Source organism: Simochromis diagramma, unplaced genomic scaffold, assembly GCF_900408965.1.
Source record: "Simochromis diagramma unplaced genomic scaffold, fSimDia1.1 OVJJ01000223.1, whole genome shotgun sequence".
Lineage (NCBI taxonomy): Eukaryota > Metazoa > Chordata > Actinopteri > Cichliformes > Cichlidae > Simochromis > Simochromis diagramma.
The window spans coordinates 4,385-28,754 of NW_024386947.1; the positions used below are offsets into that span (position 1 = coordinate 4,385).

Here is a 24,370-nt window from a genome sequence, read left to right on the forward strand (position 1 = left end):
TGGTGGCTACCACGACCATGGGTCTGCCATGGCCTAATCCTGGGTTTCGGCACCACTGTAGAAGATGCACAGCTGACCCAACTTTCATTTTAAATACTTTTGGTGAAGCTTGATCGCTCATGCTGCTCAGGTGCGTCTGCCTCTCCCTCCTCCCCCTCAGCCGTGTCACAGACCACACCCCACAACCTACCACAGTTATTCTCCTGTGAATGGTAAATGGACTGATTCTTATATAGTGCTTTTCTACTCTCCCAGAGTACTCAAAGCGCTGTATACAACATGCCATACATACAAGCACTTCTTAACACAAGTGCAAACTAATCTACATTCACACTCCAATGAACGCATCAGAGGGCAACTTGGGGTTAGTGTCTTGCCCAAGGATATTTGCCACACAGATTAGGGAAGCCAAGGATAGAACCACCAACCTTCCAATCAGTAGCTGATCTGCTCTACCACCTGAACCACAGCCACCCACAAGCAACCAATCACTTTGTATTAAATTTTTTGAAGCACTTATGAAAGACAGCTTTGGAAATTAGATTTAAAAAATATATAATTAAAACTTTTAACATGTTTTAGACAAGGTTCTTACAGTTCAGCCTGTCAACAAACCACCAAATGTTCTCAATAGATAGTGCTTACACCCATCTCTAAAACTAAGCTAAGAGGCAGCTTGCCTTTGTTACTTGTATCTTGGTGTAATGGTAAATGGCCTGTATTTGTATTGCACTTTACTTAGTCCCTATGGACCCCAAAGCACTTTACACTACATTCAGCCATCCACACATTCACACACACGGGTGATGGCAAGCTACATTGTAGCCACAGCCGCCCTGGGTCACAATGACAGAGGGGAAGCTGCCGGACCACTCCTTTGACCACCACCAGTAGGCAACAGGTGAAGTGTTTTGCCTATGCATGATTCAACTTATCAAATGCAAGCTGAAAGTTTTTAGATTCTTTACCTCAAAAAATGTGGTGATTGAACAGTGGAGTGAAGCTTTCTGTTCCCTGGTAACTGCGTGGCCTTTAGTCCATCATGTGAAGTCTGGAATTAACCTACAGCATACAGCTGATTTGTGTTTTTCTCACAGTTTCCCTGGCAGTGGTGGAGGTTGAGGTGTATGAGGGGGAAAAGTGGGTCCTCCTCCCCTGCTACCACTCTCATTTTATACCTGATGACCCCACAGTAATGTGGACTCGCAATGACCTCAATCCAAAAGTTGTCCACAAAAAAAACGAAATCGATGATTTTCAAGAGCAAAACCAGCATTACAACGGCCGCACATCAATGAGGTCTGATGCTCTGGATTCTTTAGACTTCAGCCTCACTCTGAGAAAACCAAATCTAGAGGACAGTGGCAACTATACCTGCTCCATCACCGATGGAAGAGAAGAAGAGAAACTAGGAAAAGTGCAGCTACTGGTCAAAGGTCAGAAATAAACTCCAACACCTGCTGTAAATAAATGTCAATAGTAAGTTGTGCAAATGCAGAAATCATGTTCTTCTTTATGTTTCTCAACAGAGCGGCTTCAGTCTAGGCCACTATTATACATGCAACTGATGACTGTCCCAATTATTTTAAATTGTTTTTTGTTTTTAATTTCTTTTTATACCAAAGGTTGGTAAATATTTATGCCAATTTATCAGTGTAAATGCTGCCATTCAATAATTAATTGTTGATACAGGTCAGAGGTCATGTTGTTCCTTTTGTTTTTCTTCAGATTTTAGATTAATTGAAAACTTGCCCAGAGTAATCCCATATGTCGTGTTTCTTGGTGGTGTTGTATATACCATTCTTCTCAGGAATTTTTCTGACCATTTCAACCCAGGTGAGTCTCTCTTACTACACTATCCATAATGCAGATGGTTAACATATTCTATTGAGTTACAAAGAGCTGATACAGACTGTTTGAGAACACCTTTAATGCACAGGAGTTTGAATTTCATCTTTAATCACTTACTTTTGATTTTCTGTTCTCTTTTGACTAGTCATTTAGTCAGACTGAGGACAAGAACTTTTTTGTGTGGTTAACCACACATTAAAAGACTTCTACCTTCTACACCAAGCCATTTTGTTATTGCCTTGGTTGAAACAGTTACGGTAACAGTAGACCGTCAACAGTCTCAGGGCATTATTTTTGAAATTCAGAAAATACTATAATATTTATTTCTACTCATAAGTATTTCTACTTATGAGTAGAAATACTTCTACTCATAAAACATCTTGATGCATTCTCAAGGCTGAATTTGCATAACTAAGATTAAGGAACTGACCTCCCAGCCCATTGTTCCTTCAGGGGGCTGGTTTCAGTCATTATGCAAATGCTGTCACGGCTGGGGCAGCAGTCGTGTTGTGGAATGAAAAGGACCCAAAATGCAGGCAGCTGACTGATGAAGAGTGTGATGTTTATTTACAAGGTGGGATAGTGGCAAGTAAGCAGTGAGGTATGACAAATAACTGAAGAAACCTGAACTGGGAGAACTAAATAACAAACCTGAGAGCATACAAAAGGGGTGTGGGGCAGAGAGACGCAGAGAGACACAGAGGCAGGAATGAAACACCATGGACCACAGAGAAATGCAGACGAACGCAGATGAGCCGACAACGAACACAGACCGACACCCACTAAATGTACACACACAAGGTAATCGGGTAATCACACACAGGAGGGAAGAACAGCTGATCCTAATACACATGATGACTGGAGGACACAAGCTGAACACAATGACAACAGGCAGAGACCTTCAGAATAAAACAGGAAATCTAGAACACGAACCGGACACAAGGGGGGAGGACACAGAATACCAAAATCAGAATAACTAGAACAGAGGAAAATAATCATAAAACACAAAACGCTGGGTCAACGACCCAGCACCATGACAAATGCACTGTTTATAAGATTGGGGAAACCTGCAGTCAGCTGAGACTGAAGAAGTCACTTGGATGAGTGACGAAACGTTTCTCCCACAAAACGCAAAGTCCAGATGAACAGAATCAACTTTTTGGAGATCTACTCATAAGATTAATCTATTTTACTATCCTTTTATGTATTTTCCTTATATTAACCTTTATTATATTATCATTATTCATATTTATAGTTTCCATACGCCACAAATGGCATGTTTACTCCAAGTCATTCCTACCAAGTGTCAGTATATTACCAGCTAGGAGTCAAAATATATAGATTTCTTTTCCTTACATACTTAAAATATTAAACACTCTGCTGTACTCACAACTGAAAAAAAAAAGGCTTGGTTTCTAAGGTTTAGGTAAGTGCATTGACAGGTGGAACAATGCTCTGAGGCTCGCAATTATTAACAGTGATGCACTGATTTTTTTGGACAGTGGTTCTGACACTCACCAGTCCCAGGCCTCCTTGTTTTTTTGCACTGTAGAGGCTGGTGAGAAACAGTATTTCGTTTACCCTGGCAACCCCATACAAAATGACAATAAACTTCATGAGTCTTGAGTCCTTCCTTCTGCTTAGTGCAGGGGTCTCAAACTCAAATGAGCTGCGGGCCACTTCTTTTTTTTTTTTTTTTGAAAATATTTTTTATTGAAAAAAGAAAACAACAGTACTTGCAGTTACCGAAATACAATCAACCTTTCTTCATTTTCCTAAGTAAATAAACATATAAATATATGAAAAAAACCCCACAACGCCCCCCCCCCCCAGTCCCACACAGATCAACACAACCATCAAACATATTACAGGAATATAACAGTAACAAAAGTAGATTTAAACAGGCAATACCTCTAGACTAGCAAAATAAGAGATAAAGGGTTGCGACTTGTGAAAAAATTTGGCTGTGCAACCTCTCAACGTATATTTAATTTTTTCAAGTTTTAAGAAAAACACGACATCTTTAAGCCACCGGGAAACAGTAGGATACTTAACAGACTTCCAATGCAACAATATTAGACGTCTCGCTAATAGGGATGTGAAGGCTATAATATCCTTTTGTGTGGAATCAAGTGTAAGTGAGCAAACAGGAATCCCAAATACAGCAATCAGAGGACAAGGATGAAGAGTTACCCCAAGAACAGTTGACATAATAGCAAAATACCCTGTCCAGAAACCTTGTAGCTCAGGACACAGAAAAAACATGTGGCTAAGGTGACAAGGAGAACCGTGACATTTATCACATTTATTTTCCACTTCTGGATACAATTCAGAAAGTCTAGACTTAGAGAAATGCACCCTGTGTATGACCTTAAATTGAATAAGTCCAAGACGAGCACAGGAGGTGGAAGATCGTACCCTCGCTATAGCCTGTTCCCAAGACTCCTCATGTATTCGAATTCCCAGTTCTCCTTCCCATGTACACTTAAGCTTAACATTAGAGTGGTTACTAAAAGACAGAATAGCATCATAGAGTTTCGAAATGGTTCCTCTGTGATGAGGAACAAATGAAAATGTAGTTTCCCACTGCTGTTCTGGAGGTAAAGAGGGGAAATTTGGGAAACACTTGGCAACAAAATTTCGAATTTGAAAATAGAGAAACAAATGGGTAATAGGGAGATTATAACGAGAAGACAAGTTGGGAAAACTATCGAAAACACCATCCACATATAAATGTTTGAACTGTTTTATACTCTTGTCACACCACACTGAGAATGTCGAGTCCAAAAGTGAAGGGGGAAACAAATGGTTGTCGCTTAGAGGACCCGAGGAAGACGGCATTACAAAATTAAAGTGACGTCTAAACTGAAACCAGATTTTGAGTGTGTTAAGAACGACCTGATTATCAGTGTACAGAGAGGGTCTTATGGGTAAAGAGGAATAGAGCAAAGCCGGTAAAGAAGAGCCCTTACATGATGATAGCTCCAATTTACACCACGAGGAACCAGAAGATTTTAGCCAGTAGCAAAGTTTATGGATGTGAGCGGCCCAATAGTAGGCTAAAAAATTAGGTAATGCAAGTCCTCCACTAAATCTGCATCGCTGCAGCAAAGTTTTGGAGACCCTAGGTGGCTTCCCTCCCCAAATGAAAGAACCAATAATCTTGTCCAGTGAAACAAAAAAATGTTACGGCAAAAATAAGGGAAATGACTGAAATAAAAATAAATATTTTGGTAAGATGTTCATTTTAACAACGTTAATCTTACCGATTAAAGAAAGGGGGAGATTACCCCATCTTTGAATATCAGATGTGATCCTTGATATAAGAGGAGACAAATTTGCTGATTCAAGGCCAGCTAAAGAGCGAGTCACGTTAATCCCTAAGTAGTTAAACCCAGATGGACTGAGACGAAAGGGTAGATCGGACTGTTGAAGTTGACGTGCTGCCATATTAACAGGAAAACACTCACTTTTCCCCAAATTTAATTTATAACCTGAAAACGAACTGAAGTTCTCCAGAATACTTAAAACAGCAGGGATGGAGCATGCAGGGTCAGTCAAATATAATAACAAGTCATCCGCATACAATGATACTTTATGTGTAATCCATTACGGATGATTCCCCTGAATACAGAAGAAGATCTCAATGTAATAGACAGAGGCTCGATGGCAATGGCAAAGAGTAAGGGAGACAAAGGGCAACCTTGACGACAACCACGACCCAGCGCAAAATAATCAGAGTAAACATCATTAGTATGAACACTGGCTTTAGGGGACGAATAAAGAAGCCGAATCCAGGAAATAAATTTATCGCCAAAACCAAATTTCTCTAAAACTGCAAACAAGTACTCCCACTCCACCCTATCGAAAGCCTTTTCAGCATCTAAAGAAATCACAAGTTCAGGAAGTTCAGATAGACACTTTGAGTAAATAACATTAAAGAGTGTACGGGTATTAAAAAACAATTGCCGTCCCTTTATAAAGCCATTCTGCTCTTCAGATATAATTCGAGGAAGCACATCCTCAAGGCGAGATGCAATTACTTTAGCCAATACCTTTGCATCGGCATTAAGCAGAGATAATGGCCTGTAGGAACCACAGGAGGTTGGGTCCTTGTCATTTTTGAGAAGGAGCGCTATGGTTGCTTGTGTGAAAGTAGGTGGTAATGAACCCGTTTCCAAGGATTCGTTAAACACAGACAAAAGCAATGGTGCCAATTTACCAATAAATGTTTTATAAAATTCAATTGGAAACCCATCCGGGCCCGGGGCTTTATTAGACTGCATAACTGTGATAGCTTTTAATAGTTCTTCAACAGATAATGGGGAGTCCAATTGCCCCGCATCATTAGCACCAATAACAGGGTTTGAAAGATTATGAAGAAATGCATTCATTTTAGCTTTATCCGTGGGAAATTCGGACCTGTACAACAAAGAGTAAAATGTTTTAAAGGTAGAATTAATTTCCAAGGGATCTGTAGTAATATTGTCATAAGAGTGTTTAATACTGGGTATCACACGCGAGGAGGCCTGACGTCGTAACTGATGTGCCAACAAGCGACTAGCCTTGTCACCATATTCGTAATATGAGCCACGACTGCGTAGTAATAAGTGCTCAGCCTCTTTGGTTGACATAAGATCAAATTCTGCTTGCAAATCAAGGCGCTGCTTCAGTAATTCTGGAGAAGGGTTCAGTGTATAACTTTGATCAAGGTTACTAATTGCAGCTATAAGTTCTTTAAGCCTGGCATTAATCTTTTTATTAGCACGGACAGAGTAAGAAATAATTTGACCTCTCAGGTAGCATTTAAGAGTCTCCCATAGCAGAGAATATGAAACAGAATCATCCTGATTGAAGGACAAGAACTCCTCAATAGACCTTGAAATAAATTCACAAAATTCTTTATCCGCCAGAAGGAGAGAGTTAAATCTCCAAAGTGGAGGACTACGTTTATGGGTAGAAAGCTGAACATCCAACAGCAGAGGAGAATGATCAGATATTACAATACCAGAATAGTCGGAAGAATTAACACATGAATTAAGAGTTCTGTCGATGAAAAAATAATCAATCCTGGAATAAGACTGGTGGACCTGAGAGAAAAACAAAAAATTTTTGATTGAAGGGTTGCGAAATCTCCATGGATCAACAAGATCATTCTGTTTCATAAAATCTGAGAATGTTTTAGACATAGATGATGGAGTCAAATTACGAGGACTAGATCGATCCAAAATTGGATCAAAAACACAATTCAGATCACCACCAAGGATAAGCAAATGTGTATTCAGAAAGGGGATGTTACTCAGCAACCTATTAGCGAATTCAGCATCATCAAAATTCGAGGCATATATACATTTACCAACAAAACCTTTTTCTGCATTAGGGTACCAGCAACAATGATGTATCTATCATTCCTATCAGCGATAACATTGGTCGAAGAGAATTTAACTTTCTTATTAATGAGAATGGCCACTCCTCTAGCTTTCGAATTAAAATTTGAGTGAAAGACCTGACCTACCCAAGGGCAATATAACCTATAATGATCCTTAATGCGAAGATGAGTCTCCTGTAAAAATGCTATGTCAGAATTTAGACGTTTCAAGTGAGTAAAAACCTTAGATCTCTTAACAGGGTTACCCATACCTCTGATATTCCAACTAATGAATCTAAGAGGCATACCTGACCCAGCAATGCTGGGGTCTATATTGCCATTAACCATTTATAAAAAGGAAGAGGGAAAAAGACCAAACCAAAATGCCAGTGGCCATGAAGAGCCGAAATGGGACAGCCCCCCCCCCAACCGAACCCTGAACACAAATACACCCCAAGTCTCCACAGAACAGAACAAAGGAGACAGCAGTGTACCCCCAAAGTAGCAAAAATGATTCACCGAAGTGACTGGACTAACTGGAGTCTAAATAAAAATAAAAGCGAGAGAGGGAAAAATAATCTCTCGCCAACTTCTCTACAGTATAACAGTGTGCGTGTAACAGTAAACATGTTTTTTTAAAAAGGGAAAAAATAAAAAGGAAACCAACCAACCAAAAAAGATCTCACAGTACAAAATATGATTTCCTCAGAAGAAGAACTTTCCAACAAATCACCGAAAGTGCATAAAATTTAAAAATAAATAAATAAATACATACATAAATAGATAAACAATTAAAACAAAAACAACCAAACAAAAAAATAAATAAATAAAATTTAACAGAAACAAAAAACAACTCAGTCCTATGCAAGTCAATGCAGCAAGCTTGGAGAAGATTGTGCCGGACTGGTCCGAAGTTCAAGAGTATATTATATGATTCAGTTTCAATAAATAACAATGAAAATAAAAGGAACCAGCACACCAACAGTACAATAACTAGCACAATGGCCTAAGAAAACAATGCACAGGTGGCGTTAAACCTAAGGAGAGCGTGAACCCTTAGCAGCATTACAGCATCAAACTGAGGAGCTATCGAGGCTCACCCAGAGATCAAAGTTTTGACATAATCACTGGCCTCCTCTGCTGAAACAAAGTCCTTCTCGACACCCTTATATGTGATGTGGAGTCGCGCTGGATAAAGCAGGCCATACCGAACACCTTCAATGCCACGGAGTTGCTGCCTGACCGTGTTGAATGCAGCACGAGCCCGTGCCACCCTGGCGGTGTAGTCGGGGAAGACTGAGATGGTCCGATCTCCAACTTTACTCTGTCGGCGTTCTCTAGCACGTCGTAAAATGTCAACACAGTCAGTGTGGTAATGAAACCTGCATACAATACAATGGCTCGTGGACGGTCACCGGGCTTAGGTGCCGGTTGGAGGGTCCTGTGCGAACGATCCAAAAGCGGCTCCTTCCCCAGATCAAATGCTTCTTTTAGCAAGGAAGCTACGGCAGCAGTGGTGCACGTGTCAGGGCCCTCCGGTACTCCCACTATCCTAACATTGTTGCGCCGCGACCTGGACTCCAAATCTTCACACTTACGTTCCAGCTTGGCTACATGACCTGTGAGGCCCTTGATAGTGTTTTTCATCTCAGCTATATCATCAGAGCAGACAGTAAGTGCCTGCTCCATCTCCTTCACCGTACCTTTTAGCTCAGACATGGTAGCGTCATTGGCAGCTTTATCGATCGCCAGCTGCGTCTTCACCACCTGCGGGTCGAACTTAATGGTAGACAAAGCATCACCCAGAGTTTCCTGAAGTTCCTTTTTAAAGATGTCGGCGATATCTTTCCTCAGCGAAGCCAGCAACTCGACCTTGAGAGCCTCAATATCAGGATTAGCTTGACATGTGGGGGGCTTTGCAGGAGACGACGGCTCACTCGAGGGTGTGGTCGCGGTTTGCAAACTAGGCCTCAGTTGTGTTTGAATAGTACTGCGGGTTTTAACATTTTTTGCTGCCATTTTACGCCGGCCCGAGTAAAACTTCTCAACAAGACAATCCACAAACCAAAACAGGACTGGAAATATGGCCAAAACGTGCGAATAAATAACAATTTAATCGAAATCGGCGGGAGCTCCCAGACTCGCGTCCTACTCCATCAAAGCTCAACCGGAAGTCCCGAGCTGCGGGCCACTTCTGGCTCCGTTATCTCATTGGAGAGCCACTTTAGTGTCCAAATAGTACAAAAAAAAACCAAACACTTTTTTATTTCCTAAAATGTAGTGGGTTTTTTTATTTATTTAATTACAAATATTGTGTAACAAGACAAAATTGCAAACATGAACGCAATTTTTTCTCACTCTTAACTATCTGAAGCCTTTCAGTTTCATTTGTCAAGTTAGACCAGGGTCAACATTGCAATGAAATGTATTTGATGAGCAGAAGACAGTCACTCCGCAGTATAGTGCTAATACTTTGGGTTCTGTGTCAGGCTCGTTGCCGGGAACTAGCTTGGGTCAACTTTGCTAGTGAGAGACAGAGAGAGGCATTGAAAAGCTGCTCCAGCAGAACTTTATTGTTTCGGAGGAGAACACAGTGTAAAGTTGAGTCTTAATAGCTTACTAGGCTTGTCGGGCACTCTCTTTGGCTGCAGTGATTATTTTTATATTTACATGCTTCCGTCTCCCGTTTCTGCTTGGTAGCACCTCGTACTTTTTCTCCCTCCCACACACTCACACACAGACACAGAGCGGGAGGGGCAGTCCCACACGTTCTCCCTGCAGCAAGGACTACACCGCCCATGAGGCTACAGTCTTAAAGGGTCATGCATTTAACACTCTGCTGTCGTATTAAATCATTTTTCGTATAAAAATTAAAAAAAAAAAATTCTTCACATCAATATGCGGGCAGCAAGTAGAGGTGACGTGGTCAGAGGTCTCTGGTTCGGTCTTATTTTTTTTTATTTAAGAAATGCGGCTAAGCTAAGCCCGATTTTTACGCTTCGATTATTGTAATTAGCTGTTTATGTGTCTAAGCAAAGGTTCTCTGGATCGTCTGCAGGTTGTGCAAATCGCTGCAGCTAGGCTTTTGACAAAATCCTCCAAGTACTCACATGTGACACCATTGTTATCTCAGTTACACTGGCTTCCTGTTAAATTTAGAGTCAATTTTAAGATCCTGGTCTTGACCTACAGAGCTGTGCACGGACTGGCACCAGCCTACATCTTTGATCTGCTACAGCCCGATGTCCCTAGCAGGTCTTTGAGGTCATCTGATCAGGGCTTACTTGCTTTAAAAATACTAAGAGGAGGACTAAGGGTGATAGAGCTTTTGCCACTGTGACTGTGGAACTCTCTCCCCCAAACATTAAGAACTGTGGACTCAGTAGCTGCTTTTAAAAAACAGCTCAAAACTCACCTTTATAAAACTGCTTTTGATTAATTTTTTGCCTGATTTATTTTCTCTTTTTAAATCTCTTTTAGGACTTGTAATCTTATGTGCAGCACTTTGTGATTCTGTCTTGAAAGGTGCAATATAAATAAAAAATGTATTTATTTATTGTTCAAGTGGAACAATATGGCATTGGCATATTTTTGCCACTTAGACAAATAAATTAGTTGGGGATCTCTCCTGGCCTTCAGACAACAATTCTGATTGATAAAGTACTGAACGGGACAGGCATAGAAAAAGAAAAAAAACTAGCACAGTCAAAGGAGCACTTTTTGACAAATTTCACTTTCACTGTGTGTTGTAGTTTTATGACTATGCATGCGAGAAAAAAAGACTTTTGAATATATATAGCTACACAGCAAATTCAAAAGTGTTGAATGTATTGGATTTAGTAGTCTTCTTGCAAAAGTAGAGTTAATTTTACTCTAAGTAGAGTCACATTATTTTAAAGTAACTGTGAGGTGTAAAATGATAGTAGTTAAAACCGAGTGTTAAAAATGAGTGTTTCTCTGTCAAATCTGGAGGTGTTACAAAGGAAACATTAACTCTTGACCTCTCTTAACTCCGAACTCCTAGAGCGGCTATGACACTATTAGAGTAAATTCACAGACTCCGCCCCCAGCACGGCTCCAATCGAAGCTGAAGTGAAGCCGTTTCAGAACATTTTGCTCTACATATTTGAGTTGTTTGCCATGCTTGGTAAGTCGTTTTTTCAAAGATTGTTTCAATTATTATTATTAGCTTTTACTTCTGTGGCTCTTTGGAGTTGAGACAAAGCTTTGTGAAAGGCATTAGCCATGTTGCTCGGTGATAGCATAACATTCTGTTTTAGCTAGCTAAAATGTTATTGTTTGTGGGCAAATACTACAGCCTTGAAAAAAAGCTTGCATGTGAATTTTCAGTCAAATTTTTGGTCAACTTAAATACACCTAAAACAATGTCTAGAATGTGAAATAATGGTGCTACTTGAAGCCTGAAAACGATCTCCTATAAAAAAAAAAAAAAGCTAACACCTGTAGCAGATGTCCTGACTGGGTTCTAAGTTAGCATAGATCCCTCCAGAGTTTTGTGCACACGGTTTAGGTAAAAATGAAAAAGGTTGAGGTTTTACATTTAGTTCAGTATTACCTGTTGTCTGTGTCCTTGTCTTTTGGGAAAATACTTTACACAAGTAATGGCTCAAAACTGATTCTTTTTTTTACTGTGCTGCAATTGATTAACGGATTATTTGTGCAATTAATTAGTGTCAACTAATTTTTAATCAATCTCCACACAGAATACGCTGTGAATATGAAGGTGAAATATGGGTGAGAGCAGAAGCGCGTTGAAGTTCCACAAAGTGCTGAATGAAGGACATGCATATTGTATTGAAGAAATAAGTGATGAGAATGCTGTTATTTGCATTTACCAGCTCACCTATGTCAGACCTTTTGATAAACACAATTCTAATGAAAGTGAGAACTGTGTACATTGTTACATCTTTCAGAAAATGTTTTGAAATTGTGGTGCACAGTTCAGAATAAATGTTTTTCAAAAAGCATTGCATCTTTTTAGTAAATGTTTATTTCCAAAGGAATTTTTAGAAGTTCCACTTTTTAGAAATAATTAGAAGATAACTCTTATGTAGTTAAACTAAAATACTCTTTGAGAGTTAATATATAAACTTAACACCTAGTTAGCATTAGTAATTGTTAAATTATCAACTCCAGACAGATTTGGTGTTTAACACTAAATCAGAGTTAACGTACCAACTCTCCAAAAAGAGCAAAATTAACACGCTCTGGTGTGGACCCATATAGACACTTTAATAGTGTTGAAATCAAACCTTACAGTGTTAATTTGGACATGCTGGATTTGCTGTGTAAGAACAGCTCTCATGGAGCTGAATAGAATAATAACTGGACTTATACTTATAAAGCATTTTTCTATTCTCCCAGATCACTCAAAGCACTTTATACAGAATGCCTTCTTTACCCATTCACACCCATTATAGAAGCACTTTTTTGTGCTCTTATCTAACATTCGCACAAATTCATACTTCAGTGGATGCATCACAGAGCAACTAGGGGTCAGTATCTTGCCCAAGGATATTTGGAATGCAGACTTGAGAAACCAGCCAGCTCGAACCACCATTTTTCTGGTTAGTAGATAACCTGGTCTACCTCTTGGAAGAGTGGGTTGTCCACTATGCGGATGGTCGATGGCTTGATCCCCTTCATCTCCAGGACATAACCCTGGATAAGACATGGAAAATACTGATCTCAGTGAATCACTGGGGATTGAGGTCAAGCTAGTAATGTTATTGTGGTTTCTTATTCTCTCAGGTTGCCAAGCCGAGGTGGGAATGGAGTCTGTCCAGCTGCCCTGCAAAACCATTGTTCACCTCTCCGAAGATGCTATAGTGCAGTGGATAGACAGTCATGTGAATAAGGTTCATGTGTATAGGAATGGCTCTGACCAACCTGAAGAACAGTATTTGGATTACAAAGACCGAACAAAGATGAATGAAGTCCTGCTGAAAACTGGAGACCTCAGTCTGACCCTGAGATACCCCACAGAGAGAGACAAAGACACATACACCTGCATCATCTACAACAAGCAGGGAAAGATACTGATGGAGAAACAAGTGGAGCTGACAGTCAGAGGTCAGTGCTGTAGATTCAAGTCAGAGGTCATTCTATTTATATAGGACATATTGGACATTGTAGAACTCAGATATCATGGTACCTCACGTCATCTGTGCCTAAACCAATTTAAGTGACTGGAGAGCATAGAACATACAAAACAACATAAAATATTTATTATTGTGTAGGTGGTGAGGCTGCAGACCAGAAACATGATGTTAGGATTCCTGGGTCGTTGACCCAGTTTTTTCAGTTTGTTCATGTTCAGTTTATTTTTCACATTTCCTGCTTTGCTGTGCCAGTTCCCTTCTTGTGTGTCGTTAATTCTATGATGTTCAGCTGTGTACTCACTGGTCCCTCATCAGTTTGTGTATACAAGTCCTCCATTTTATCAGTCCCTTGTCTTGTCATTAATGTTGTTGTTCCTGTCATCTCTTCCGCATGTGTGCTTTCAGTTCAGTCATCCAGTAAGTTGATTCAGTCGGCCATTTGTTTCATGTTTTGTTCATCCATCCTTCACAATAAACACTAGCCTTCACCTACCTGTGAGTCTTACGGCTGGATCCCTTTTTTCCTCATATCCACACTGCAAATGCTGCTTTAGAGCCGCATATACCTGAAGAAAGGAACAGGGAGGAAGCTGTCATGGTGGGATAATGTATTTTGTAAACAGGATCCAGATGCAGACGCTGAGAGAGGAACTGCAGGATTTCAACAAAAAATGAGCCTTTATTTTGGGGCTAAATGCAGCAGAAACAATCTGACTAAATATGAAACACTGCCAACTATGGTGAGTATAACTGATGACCTTACAATAAAAAACAGAGGACTTAAATACAGAGGAGGTGATCAGGAGAAGTGGGAACACATGGGGAAACAGCTGACACACATGAACCTAATGACGTCAAAGGGAAGTGAGCCTAAACACAAAGACACACTAGACTCTTTCAAAAATAAAGCAGGAAACACCGAGAAAATAACAATGATCAAAGAACAAAACTAAAAAACACAACACGCTAGATTACGGATCCAGGACCATGACATAGCCCCCTCCTTAAGAGATGCTTCCCAGACATCACAATCAGAAAAAGAAAAACAAGCATCCAACCTATTCCAGGTGAGTGTTGGGGGTACAGGATGACCGGTCTCACCAAAACAGTCCAAACAAGAGCACACAAACCAAACCAAAACCACAGAGCTCAGGAACAGTCCCTACAGAGTTCAGGAGGCCAACCCAGAGGTTGATGGCATTTGAATTCTATCCAAAGTTTTCGAGTGTGACCACGAAGCCCATCCAGAGGTCGATCACGCAGGAAGCAGTGGCAGCAATTAAACAGTTCAGGAGTCCATCGGCGTGGAAACCGGTGGTACCACCATTGAGCAGAATGCTCATGAAGCTCATCAGCGAAGCTCATCAGCCGATGGCCTGCAAAGTGGCTGGTGACAGTGCGTTAGTGGACATGGACACGACTTGACAGGCGCTGGACAAACTAGATGCGGCTGTGTCTTGGCAGGCGTTGGGTGCGCTTGACGTGGCAACGATGAGGGATCTCTGAGTAAAGGGATGCAAGTGATGGTGAGGGAGTTGTGACTGATGGGGGTGCAAGAGACAGTGAGGGGGTGTGAAGACCTTGGGTGGAGATTAAGCAGAAACAGCAGGTGCCGGACCTTTGGTGGAGAGGAAGCAGAATCAGCAGGTGCAGGGACTGCTGGCAGAGAGGGAGCAGAACTAGCAGGCATGGAGACCACTGGCTACCACAGCAGCAGCGCAAGGGAGTACTCCGGGAACTCCCAGGCTCAGAGCGTCTGCTTGACCTGGACCAGACAGTGAACCAGCTCCAAAGCCGATGGAATCCCCAACAGCTCTGGAGTACCTCAAAGAATCGCTTCACTGACGGTCACTGGTGCTCACTGGCATCAGTCAAGTCCACGTGTCTGAGGTGCTGGAGACGCACACCCAAAGGTTCATGAGACGAAACAGGTTGTCCTCACAAACAACAATCCCTGGGTCTATGTTGCATCAGGAAAATAAGAAAATAGAAGAAACGTAGAAACTACTTTGAGCATACTTCGACTTCATATGACCTGATCTCAATCGGCTCTGGCTAATCTCCAGTTTGTGTGAGGTTCAAGTTGTTGTACTCTCACACAGTCCCCTGCTTTAAGCATGTCCAGGTCTCTAGCAGATCTTTTATACTCTTTTTTTTTTTGCCTCAATGACTACCGCCCAGTAGCACTCACCCCCATCATCACTAAGTGCTTAGAGCAGCTGGTCCTAGCACACTTCAAATCCTGTCTCCCCCCACCCTGGACCCCCACCAATTCGCATACCGCCAGAACAGGAGCACAGAGGATGCAGTCTCCATCGCACTGCACTCTGTCCTCTCCCACCTGGACAACAACAACACCTACGCCAGAATGCTGTTTATAGACTTCAGTTCAGCATTCAATACAATCCACCCCTCACAACTCATCAGGAAACTGACAGACCTGGGCATCAGTTCCCTCATCTGCAAATGGTTACTGGACTTCCTGACCAACCGCCCCCAACATGTCCGGCTGGATAACCACTGTTCATCTACAATCACGATGAACACCGGTGTACCACAAGGCTGTGTGATGAGCCCTTTCCTCTACTCCCTCTTCACCCACGACTGCAGACCTGCTGATGGCTCCAACACCATCATTAAGTTTGCAGATGACACCACGGTGATTGGCCTCATCAGTGACAACGATGAGGCCGCCTACAGGGAGGAGGTGGATCGTCTGGCTGAGTGGTGCGACAGAAACAACCTGCTGCTTAACACCGAGAAGACCAAGGAGCTCATCGTGGACTACAGGAGGAATGCTGACCCACATCCACCCATCCACATTAAGGGGACGGCTGTGGAGCGTGTGAGCAGCTTCAAGTTCCTGGGAGTCCACATCTCCGAGGATCTCACCTGGACGACCAACTGCTCCAAGCTGGTCAAGAAGGCTCACCAGCGCCTCTTCTTCTTGAGGACTCTGAGGAAGAACCACCTGTCCTCAGACATCCTGGTGAACTTCTATCGCTGCACCATCGAGAGCATCCTGACCAACTGTATAACAGTCTGGTACGGGAACTGCTCTGCCTCGGACCGGAAGGCGTTGCAGAGGGTCGTGAAAACTGCCCAGCACATCGCCGGAGCACCACTTCCTGCCATAAAAGACATCTACAGGAAGCGGTGTCTGAAAAGGGCTGGGAAAATCATCAAAGACCCCAGTCACCCATCACATGGACTCTTCACCCTCCTGCCCTCTGGAAGGCGCTACAGGAGCCTCCGGACTAAGACCACCAGGTACCGGAACAGCTTCTTCCCCACAGCTGTCAGACTCCTGAACTCTGCCTCCTGACATCTGACCCACGTTAAACTCATGGACTGAACATACACACACCCACAATGGACAACTGTACCCTCAAACACACAATAATAACATGGACTGAACCACCACTCACAACCACTAGCACTTTATATAGCCTCTGTAGAAACTATCTACACCCTCACTTATCTTAACTGCACTACTGTATAGCTCTGTGTAAATAATCATTCTGTACATACGATAATTTTTAACCCTACAACTGTTTACAACTTGCATAGTTCCCATTTCTGTATAGCTGTATATCTCAGATTTCTGTAAAGTTTATTTATTTCATATTCTGTATAGTTTTTCATATTTATATCCTGTTCATAGCCTGTACATAGCTTGTACTCACTACAGCCTGTACATACTTATAGTTATAGAATATTCACAACATACTTCATACCGTGTACATTATAACATACCATAATAGACCCATTTCTGTAATATACTCACATATCTATATTATTGCTAATACATATTGTAATATATCTATATCACTAAAGCACTTCTGGATGGATGCAAACTGCATTTTGTCGCCCTGTACCTGTGCATGTGCAATGACAATAAAGTTGAATTCTATTCTATTCTATTTATACCAGGCCCAATGGTGCTGTTGTTTATTTTTCAGATCATGTTGCGCTCTCACAAATTTTGGTTGTTGGTGACTTGCTTTCGTGGGCAGCAGTGTTCTGGTATGGTGGCTGAGTAGCCCTAATTGGACTGATTTCCAGACCTTGTGATGGTGTGTTGCAGTGATCTATTAGTGCAAGACAGGTATACTGCCTCACAACTTTTGCTTTATCGTCGTTTGAATCTCGGGAACTCTTGAGATGTGGGATCCCTTGATGAGCAAAAGGACCCTTCAGTTTCTTAATCACTGTAGTAGACTTTGTGTATGGCAAATGGTCCATTTACCAAAGGTTTGAGTAATATTCTACTGTGATGAGATCACCTCTATTATCATAGAAAAACAAATCTGTTCCCATCTTATCGCATAGCCTTTCCAGCAATTCATGTGTGTGGATTATGGTCAGCAGCTATCTTGTATCTCCCCCTCAAGTCATTCATCACCAGGGAACACATCTGCATATTCTGCTTATTTGTTCCTTTGTCCACTGTTGATATTTGGGTGAACAATATTGCCTATTGGCCAAATGGTTTCGTACTGCACCTTTATTAATTTCATAGCCTTGCTGGCTTGTTTGCCAATTATTGGCACAATAGGGGGGTATTGTGCCAATAACTAGCAAACAGGCCAGTACCACCCAGGACTCTAGTTTGTACAGTTTGTGATTTCTTGGATTTCTTAGCTTAACTTCATATTATGACAGTGGCTTAAGCTTCCTTTTGTTGTACTTACATTGATATTTTGGTGCATTCAAGCCGTGTGTCAGTGTTGAGAAAAGTAATTGGAACGATCTTGCTTGTAGCACAACAGTCAATTTGGAATTTCACAACATTCTGTATACATCATGTTAAAATGCAGAGGCAGATACTTAGCTACAAAAAAGAGACAAGCACCCACTGGGGAGGAGGATGCCAGGATAATTCCAGCAGCCAGTGACTCTTGGATATACTTTTATATACTAGGCGGTGGAAGTGATAGTCCTTTATATTTACTGAATAGTAAATAGGTCAATATATTCTTGGGGAACAGCTGTGCCACCAGCTGTAGCTGGTTTAGTGATCTTAGCTTCAATGAGTGCAAGAGGAAGAGCTGAGGTGAGGCATTTGGCAAAAGAGATTCCAGTTGGCAACCGTACCACTAGACCAATCACTATGAGGGTTAGGTTTCTTTAGCCGGAGAAAACTTAAGGATTAAGGGTGAGTGTGTGGTATAGGATGGGTTTGGTGGGAAATTGGTGAAAACACTTGGCTATTTAGTGAGGTGACAGGGATGAGACAATCAAGTGATTCTAATGGCAACTGGAGCTGTTTAGTGAGTTCATAGTCGATTATGTTTTGTTCAGCACCTGAGTCAACTAGATCACGGAGAAAATGAGAGGAAAATGAGGCATAGTATTACTGGTACTATTAAATGGGGCTTAGAGTCTATAAAAGACCTGCACACCTGTACCTCCAAAATTAGTTGCTGGGTTTTAAGGACAATAAATCAAAGCCAAAGTATTAAACATGAATATTTCATTCATTCAGATCTGGGAAGTCTTATTCCTGTGTTCCCTTTATTTATTAATTTATTTAGAACAGTGTATACTATAATTTGATTCTTTATTTTGGGGGTTTAGTCTTTTGCACAATTAAGAAACCCATTTCTTTTGTAAGTTACAATTTAGAATTACAATGTAAGTTACTGTTTCTAATTTCAAAGTAAGCAGAGTTTTTGAAAAGATTAGCACAGATAACGTGCTGGCGCAACAGGACAAGAGAAAATTAGCAGAAGAGGAAGAAGCAAAAGAACTTGCTTGTTCTGGGGGCCTCTGGATGTCTGGAGTTTTGATCTCCTCCATACCTGCTTCATACCATAGAGGACAGGGCTGTGGCTCCCCACACTCCCTAGCAGATCATTACATGCAGAAACCTTTGGAATACAAGCGCGCTGATCCACACAGGTATGCACACAGGTGTACACATGGGTATTCACAGACGCGGACTACAGCTTTCTTGGCTGCTGCCTCAAAGCACATTGTGCGCTGTCTATCTTGTGTGCTGCACAATATCGTTTATTATTTAGTATCTACTGTTATCTACTGCTAGCTAGTTTATTGTGATGGTGCTTTTTTTTTCTTATTATGTTGCTCTTTGTTGTTTGCTTTCTCTTCTGTTTTTTTTTCTCCGTACAGGTGACCCAGGTGTTTTGTTTTTTTTTGTTTGTTTGTTTTTTTTTCTCTCTTCCCCCCCTTCTCACCGTCTCTTCTCCCCTTTGGTTTTCTTTCTCTCCCTCTCTTTCTTTCATTCTCTCTCCCTGTCCTGTCCCCCAGTCATGTCTGTCCCTTTTGTAGCAACTGAAAATAAAATAAATTCATAATTATAATAAAAGTCAATCAAATGGACCAATATGGCAAGGCCATGATGATCCACTTGGTAAAATAAATCCGCTTGGCATCTTTCTTGGCCTTAAGACAACAATTCTGATGGCTAAAGATCCAAACGGGACACAAAAAAAAAAAAAAAAAAAAAAAGAAAATGAGGAAGACCAAAAATTTCAAGAAAAGATGGATGTTGCAGTATTTATTTGGTGTTCACCCATACCATGGTGAAATCAAGTTACTCACATCCAAGCAGACTCACATATTTGATTTTAACATAACACTAACACAGGTGGTAGCAGTGATAGGAAAGCATTTCTCATTACCAACACTTTCATTTTCAGAACACACACTTTCCCTTTTGTCAGCATACAGTGGAAGTATTAATTAAAAGTAAACTGCCTTCTCCTAGTCATCCTAAAAGACGTTGAGCTGAGGAACTACATTTATCACCAACTCTACTCACTGCATTGTGAGAGATCAGTAGTGTAGATTCAACATTATGTTGGATGATGTTACGTTAACCCTCAAAAGTCGGTCGGAGCGGGCACACTCCGTTTTGCAAAACTATTTTTAAACCCCCTGTAGAACCACTGCAACAACATAAGCTAGCGCAATATTTTTTTTGGAATATGAAACCTGTAGAGCTGTATTTACATCTTATGCCATCAGCTTGTTCGAGGTCACGATTTGCTTCCACATAAAGCTTTGCAAAAAATTCCATGAAAAGCACTTGCAGCACAAAAACATAATATTCCAGAAAACCGCTTTGCCGAACTGATCAGTTGTTTCTAACAATTCCTACGTTGGAATAGACATCAGCGCGAACTATCACATGTCCACCATTACCTGCCCGAAACCGGAAGTGACGTCATTTTTGCGGAAATGTAGGTTGTTGTTTTTTTGTTTGTTTTTGTTTTTTTTTGGTTTTTTTTTTTTGGTTTTTTTTTTACCTTCAGAGCCTTATAAGCCTATACTGGTGTATTTAAAAGTTATGTTTGACTTTATGACTTTCTGTATAGTTTCTGGGATTCTTAGAACTCAAACTGCACTACTGGAAATTGTTTATTTTGATGTTTATGCTGTTTTCTTGCAAATTTGCATTATAGTTTTTATTTTCGTTTTTCCTGCAGTATATAAAAATTGGTGTATTTCAAAAATAAATCTATAAAGACACTCAAAATAAATTTCCTGTTGTTGCAAACTATTTTCTGCAACTTTTTTGTATTTACAGTTTTGAGGGATAAGCCTCTTAAATTTCTCTAATTAGAAATATATGTTAAAAAAAGAAAAAACGATTTTAAATTTTTTGTAGTTTACTGCACTTTTTTTTTTGCAATTTATGTAATTATTATGCACCTAATGCATAGGTATGATTAAAATTGGGCCATAATGATTTGTATTGATGTATAGCAACTTGAATTGCTCCCAAAAATCGCACTACAGCATGTAAAAATACAATATAAGCTCTGGCGGACTTGGTTCTATGGTAGGTCTTAAAGGGTTAATTGATTTTTTTGTTTTTGTTTTCACAGAATATACACCCATCTTTCCACTTCTGGTTGTCTTAATTGCCATTTTATTCTTGGTTTATGCCATTAAGGACTGTTGTAGATGTGCAACAATAAATAAGAGAGAAGGTATGTGTGTTCTATTACTGTGTGTAACTGTATTCATATATAAAAAATGTTAATCACAAAGTTCTCAGACTCCAGATAGATAGATAAAATTACAATAACATCATTTTCTCAGCACAAGAAATTCATACAATCAGCGCTGACTGACTGATTGTTCTGCTCTCAGGTCTCATGCTTTCAGTGGCAGAGACAGTGGAGGTCACTGAGGGAAAGAATTCTGTCCTGCTCCCCTTTAAATCTAAAGTTCACCTGCCTGAAGATGTCACAGTGGAGTGGAGACGCTCAGGTTCCATAAACTTGCTGGTCCACAAATCCCAGAATGGTCAACACCAGCAAGACCAGATTTATCAAGGCCGGACAGAGATGAATGAAGATGCACTGAGAACTTGTAACCTGAGTCTGACCCTGAAAGACATCCAACTGAATGACCAGGGTGTCTACACCTGTGTCGTCTACAGGAATGATGGAGAAATCCTGACACAAAAAGTAGTGACACTCCGGGTTAAAGGTCAGTGTAAAAGCTGCTTTTCCAGAGTTTAGATCCATCATAAAACAACTACGCATGCATAATGAGAGTGTGACATATGCATAACATACAAAACAAATGTTTTTGTTTGTTTTGTTCAATTCTATTCATTCAAACACAGGGAAAGATGTGTATGGTATTTGAAATTTCTTTAGTGGTTTGGGTGATTAATTCTGAAATTTCTGTACTGAGAACACAGTTAATGTCCTGGTAACATTATTTCAGCCTCTTACTTTGTATAACTAATGTTCCCTTATCAGTGTAAATCTGATGCTCACTCTGAGGACAGAATGATGCATTTACATCCTAGACCACTGATGGGTGACCTTATACTGACTGAAATGTGTCTGTGTCGACACTTCATGACGTACTCTGTTCTCCTCTTAGCTTTCCAGAGAGAGTTAGTGATTGTCACAGAGGACGATGAATCTGTCCTACTGCCTTTTAAAACTGCAGCCCACCTGCCTGAGGACGTCACAGTGGAGTGGAGACGCTCTGACTTCCAAAACACGATGGTCCATGTTTATCAAAATGGCCAAAACCAGCCAGACAAACAGGACAAAGTTTACAGAGGCCACACTGAGATGAAGGAAGATCCACTGAGAACTGGAGACCTCAGTCTGATCCTGAAAAACCTCCTCCTCACTGACAGTATCTACACCTGCACTGTCAGGGAGGACACAGGCATCCTGTTACAGAAAGTAGTGACGCTCAATGTCATTGGTGAGTACAAAAATTGTTCATTCACAGTCCAATTTTACTGCAAATCACATTAACTTCAAAACGTTGATTATGTGACCTACAGTATGCAGATGAACTCCACGGTCCAGACAGAGTTTTGGTTTTTCTGAAGACTTTTTTAATGCAGTGTGGGAAAACAAGAGATTCTTGTCCTATCATTGCAGACGTTTAGAAAGCTTTAAGCATGTTTTACAGGTATTGTAGCTCTGATACTTAATAAATCCAGCAAAAGATAAGACAAAGCAGCTGTTTGTGAAGTCTTAAAAATCAACACACACAGTTCAGATCCAAGTCAGAGTTAACAGATCAGCAGTCTGAAGGTTAGGTTAGCTCTCAGAAAAGTTTGATTCTCCTCGCTCTTTTTTACAAAACCATGCCCTGAAGTTGATATTGTGAATTAGGAAACAGTGTTGCACCAGTGTAGAAGGTTTCATCTAATGTGGAAAAATAGATTACTACTCTATTTAAAAAAAAAGCACTGAGGATGTAACACTAGTAAAGAAGATTATCAACTACTGTGGGATTAAAGTTTACGTAGCTGCATTGTGTTGGCACATGAGAATGAAAACCATGTTAATGGAGGCATCTGATGAGGTGACAAAGCTTGATGCTGGCTGGGTTCTCCTGAACCCCCAGCTAACATAGCTTGAGATATATATATATATATATATATATATATATATATATATATATATATATATATATATATATATATAAGATGTTCTTCCTCTACCACCCCCCCCATTTTTGCACATGTCGAGAAGCGTGTCAGGCTACATTTCACTGTGTGTTATACTTGTATAACTATGCATGTGACAAATAAAGAACCTTGAACCTTGAACCTTGAACAATGCTGGCTGGGTTCTCCTCAATCCCCAGCTAAAACAGAAGATGACTGGATGGGCCCCCCCGGACCCTCCAGCGGAGACAGGTGGCTGAACAGGCCACCTGAACTGCCAGCGGAGACTGAAAGCGGCGTGGGAGCCACGAAGTGCTGGATTGGCTTACCTGAGCTTCCAGCAGGGACTGATGTAGGACCAGAACGCATAGAGACCCCTGGCTGAGGGTGTAGATGAGTGGCTGACTGGATGGGTGAAATACTGGAGCCTGAACTGATGAGAAAGCTAATGACCGAGCTACTAACTGAGCTACTGACTGAGCTATGGACTGTAACAAAGGTTGTAGTGATTCTGGTTGTGATAGTGGCTGAGTGGCTGACGGGGCTGAAGACTGAGCTACAGGTAGCGGGGCTGATTGTGGTGGAGGTGTTAGACTGAGCTAGTGGCAACTGAACAGGGGACTGAGCTAGCGACGACACAGAAGACTGAAAAGAGGGCGACTGAAGTTGAGGTGAAAGTGGTGGTGGAGTTGGTGACTGAGATAGAGGCCAGGCAAATAACTAGGCTACAGGCCGGGCGGCTAATTTGGCTACAGGCCGGGCGGCTAACTGGGCTACTGGTAGCGGGGACACTGGGGACTGAGAGAGGGGACAAGATTGTGTTGGAGGTGTGACAGGTGGCGTTGCGGACTGAGCTGATGGCTGCTGAGCAGCTGACACTCGAAACTGAGGGTTGCTGAGCAGCTAGCTGAGCTGAAGGTTGCTGGGCAGCTACCCTGCCAGGTTCTACTTTCTCTAGGGGTCCAGAGGTGGCAACAGTCACAAACTCAGCCTCTCGGGAAGCCCTGTGGAGAATCGCCGTCTCTGTGTAGCCTGACTGGGCCAACAAGTCCACTATCTGTGCTGCAGGTCCCATGACAGCCGCCTCAAACACTGCCACAGGAGAGAGTGGGGGTGTGGTGAAGA

The 24,370-nt window shown here is 41.3% G+C and overlaps 1 protein-coding gene across 1 annotated transcript in view; it reads left to right on the forward strand.

Moving 5' to 3' along the window:
• Positions 1 to 1,717: 1,717 nt before the first annotated feature.
• LOC120737488 overlaps positions 1,718 to 24,370 on the forward strand; it is a 44,884-nt gene continuing 22,231 nt past the window's right edge. Inside the window, exons 1-5 of the mRNA XM_040038225.1 lie at positions 1,718 to 1,836; positions 12,992 to 13,312; positions 21,198 to 21,302; positions 21,466 to 21,807; positions 22,213 to 22,548. Of these exons, the coding sequence (XP_039894159.1) occupies positions 13,012 to 13,312; positions 21,198 to 21,302; positions 21,466 to 21,807; positions 22,213 to 22,548 (1,084 nt within the window). The 5' untranslated portion in view covers positions 1,718 to 1,836; positions 12,992 to 13,011. The remainder of the gene's footprint in view (positions 1,837 to 12,991; positions 13,313 to 21,197; positions 21,303 to 21,465; positions 21,808 to 22,212; positions 22,549 to 24,370) is intronic.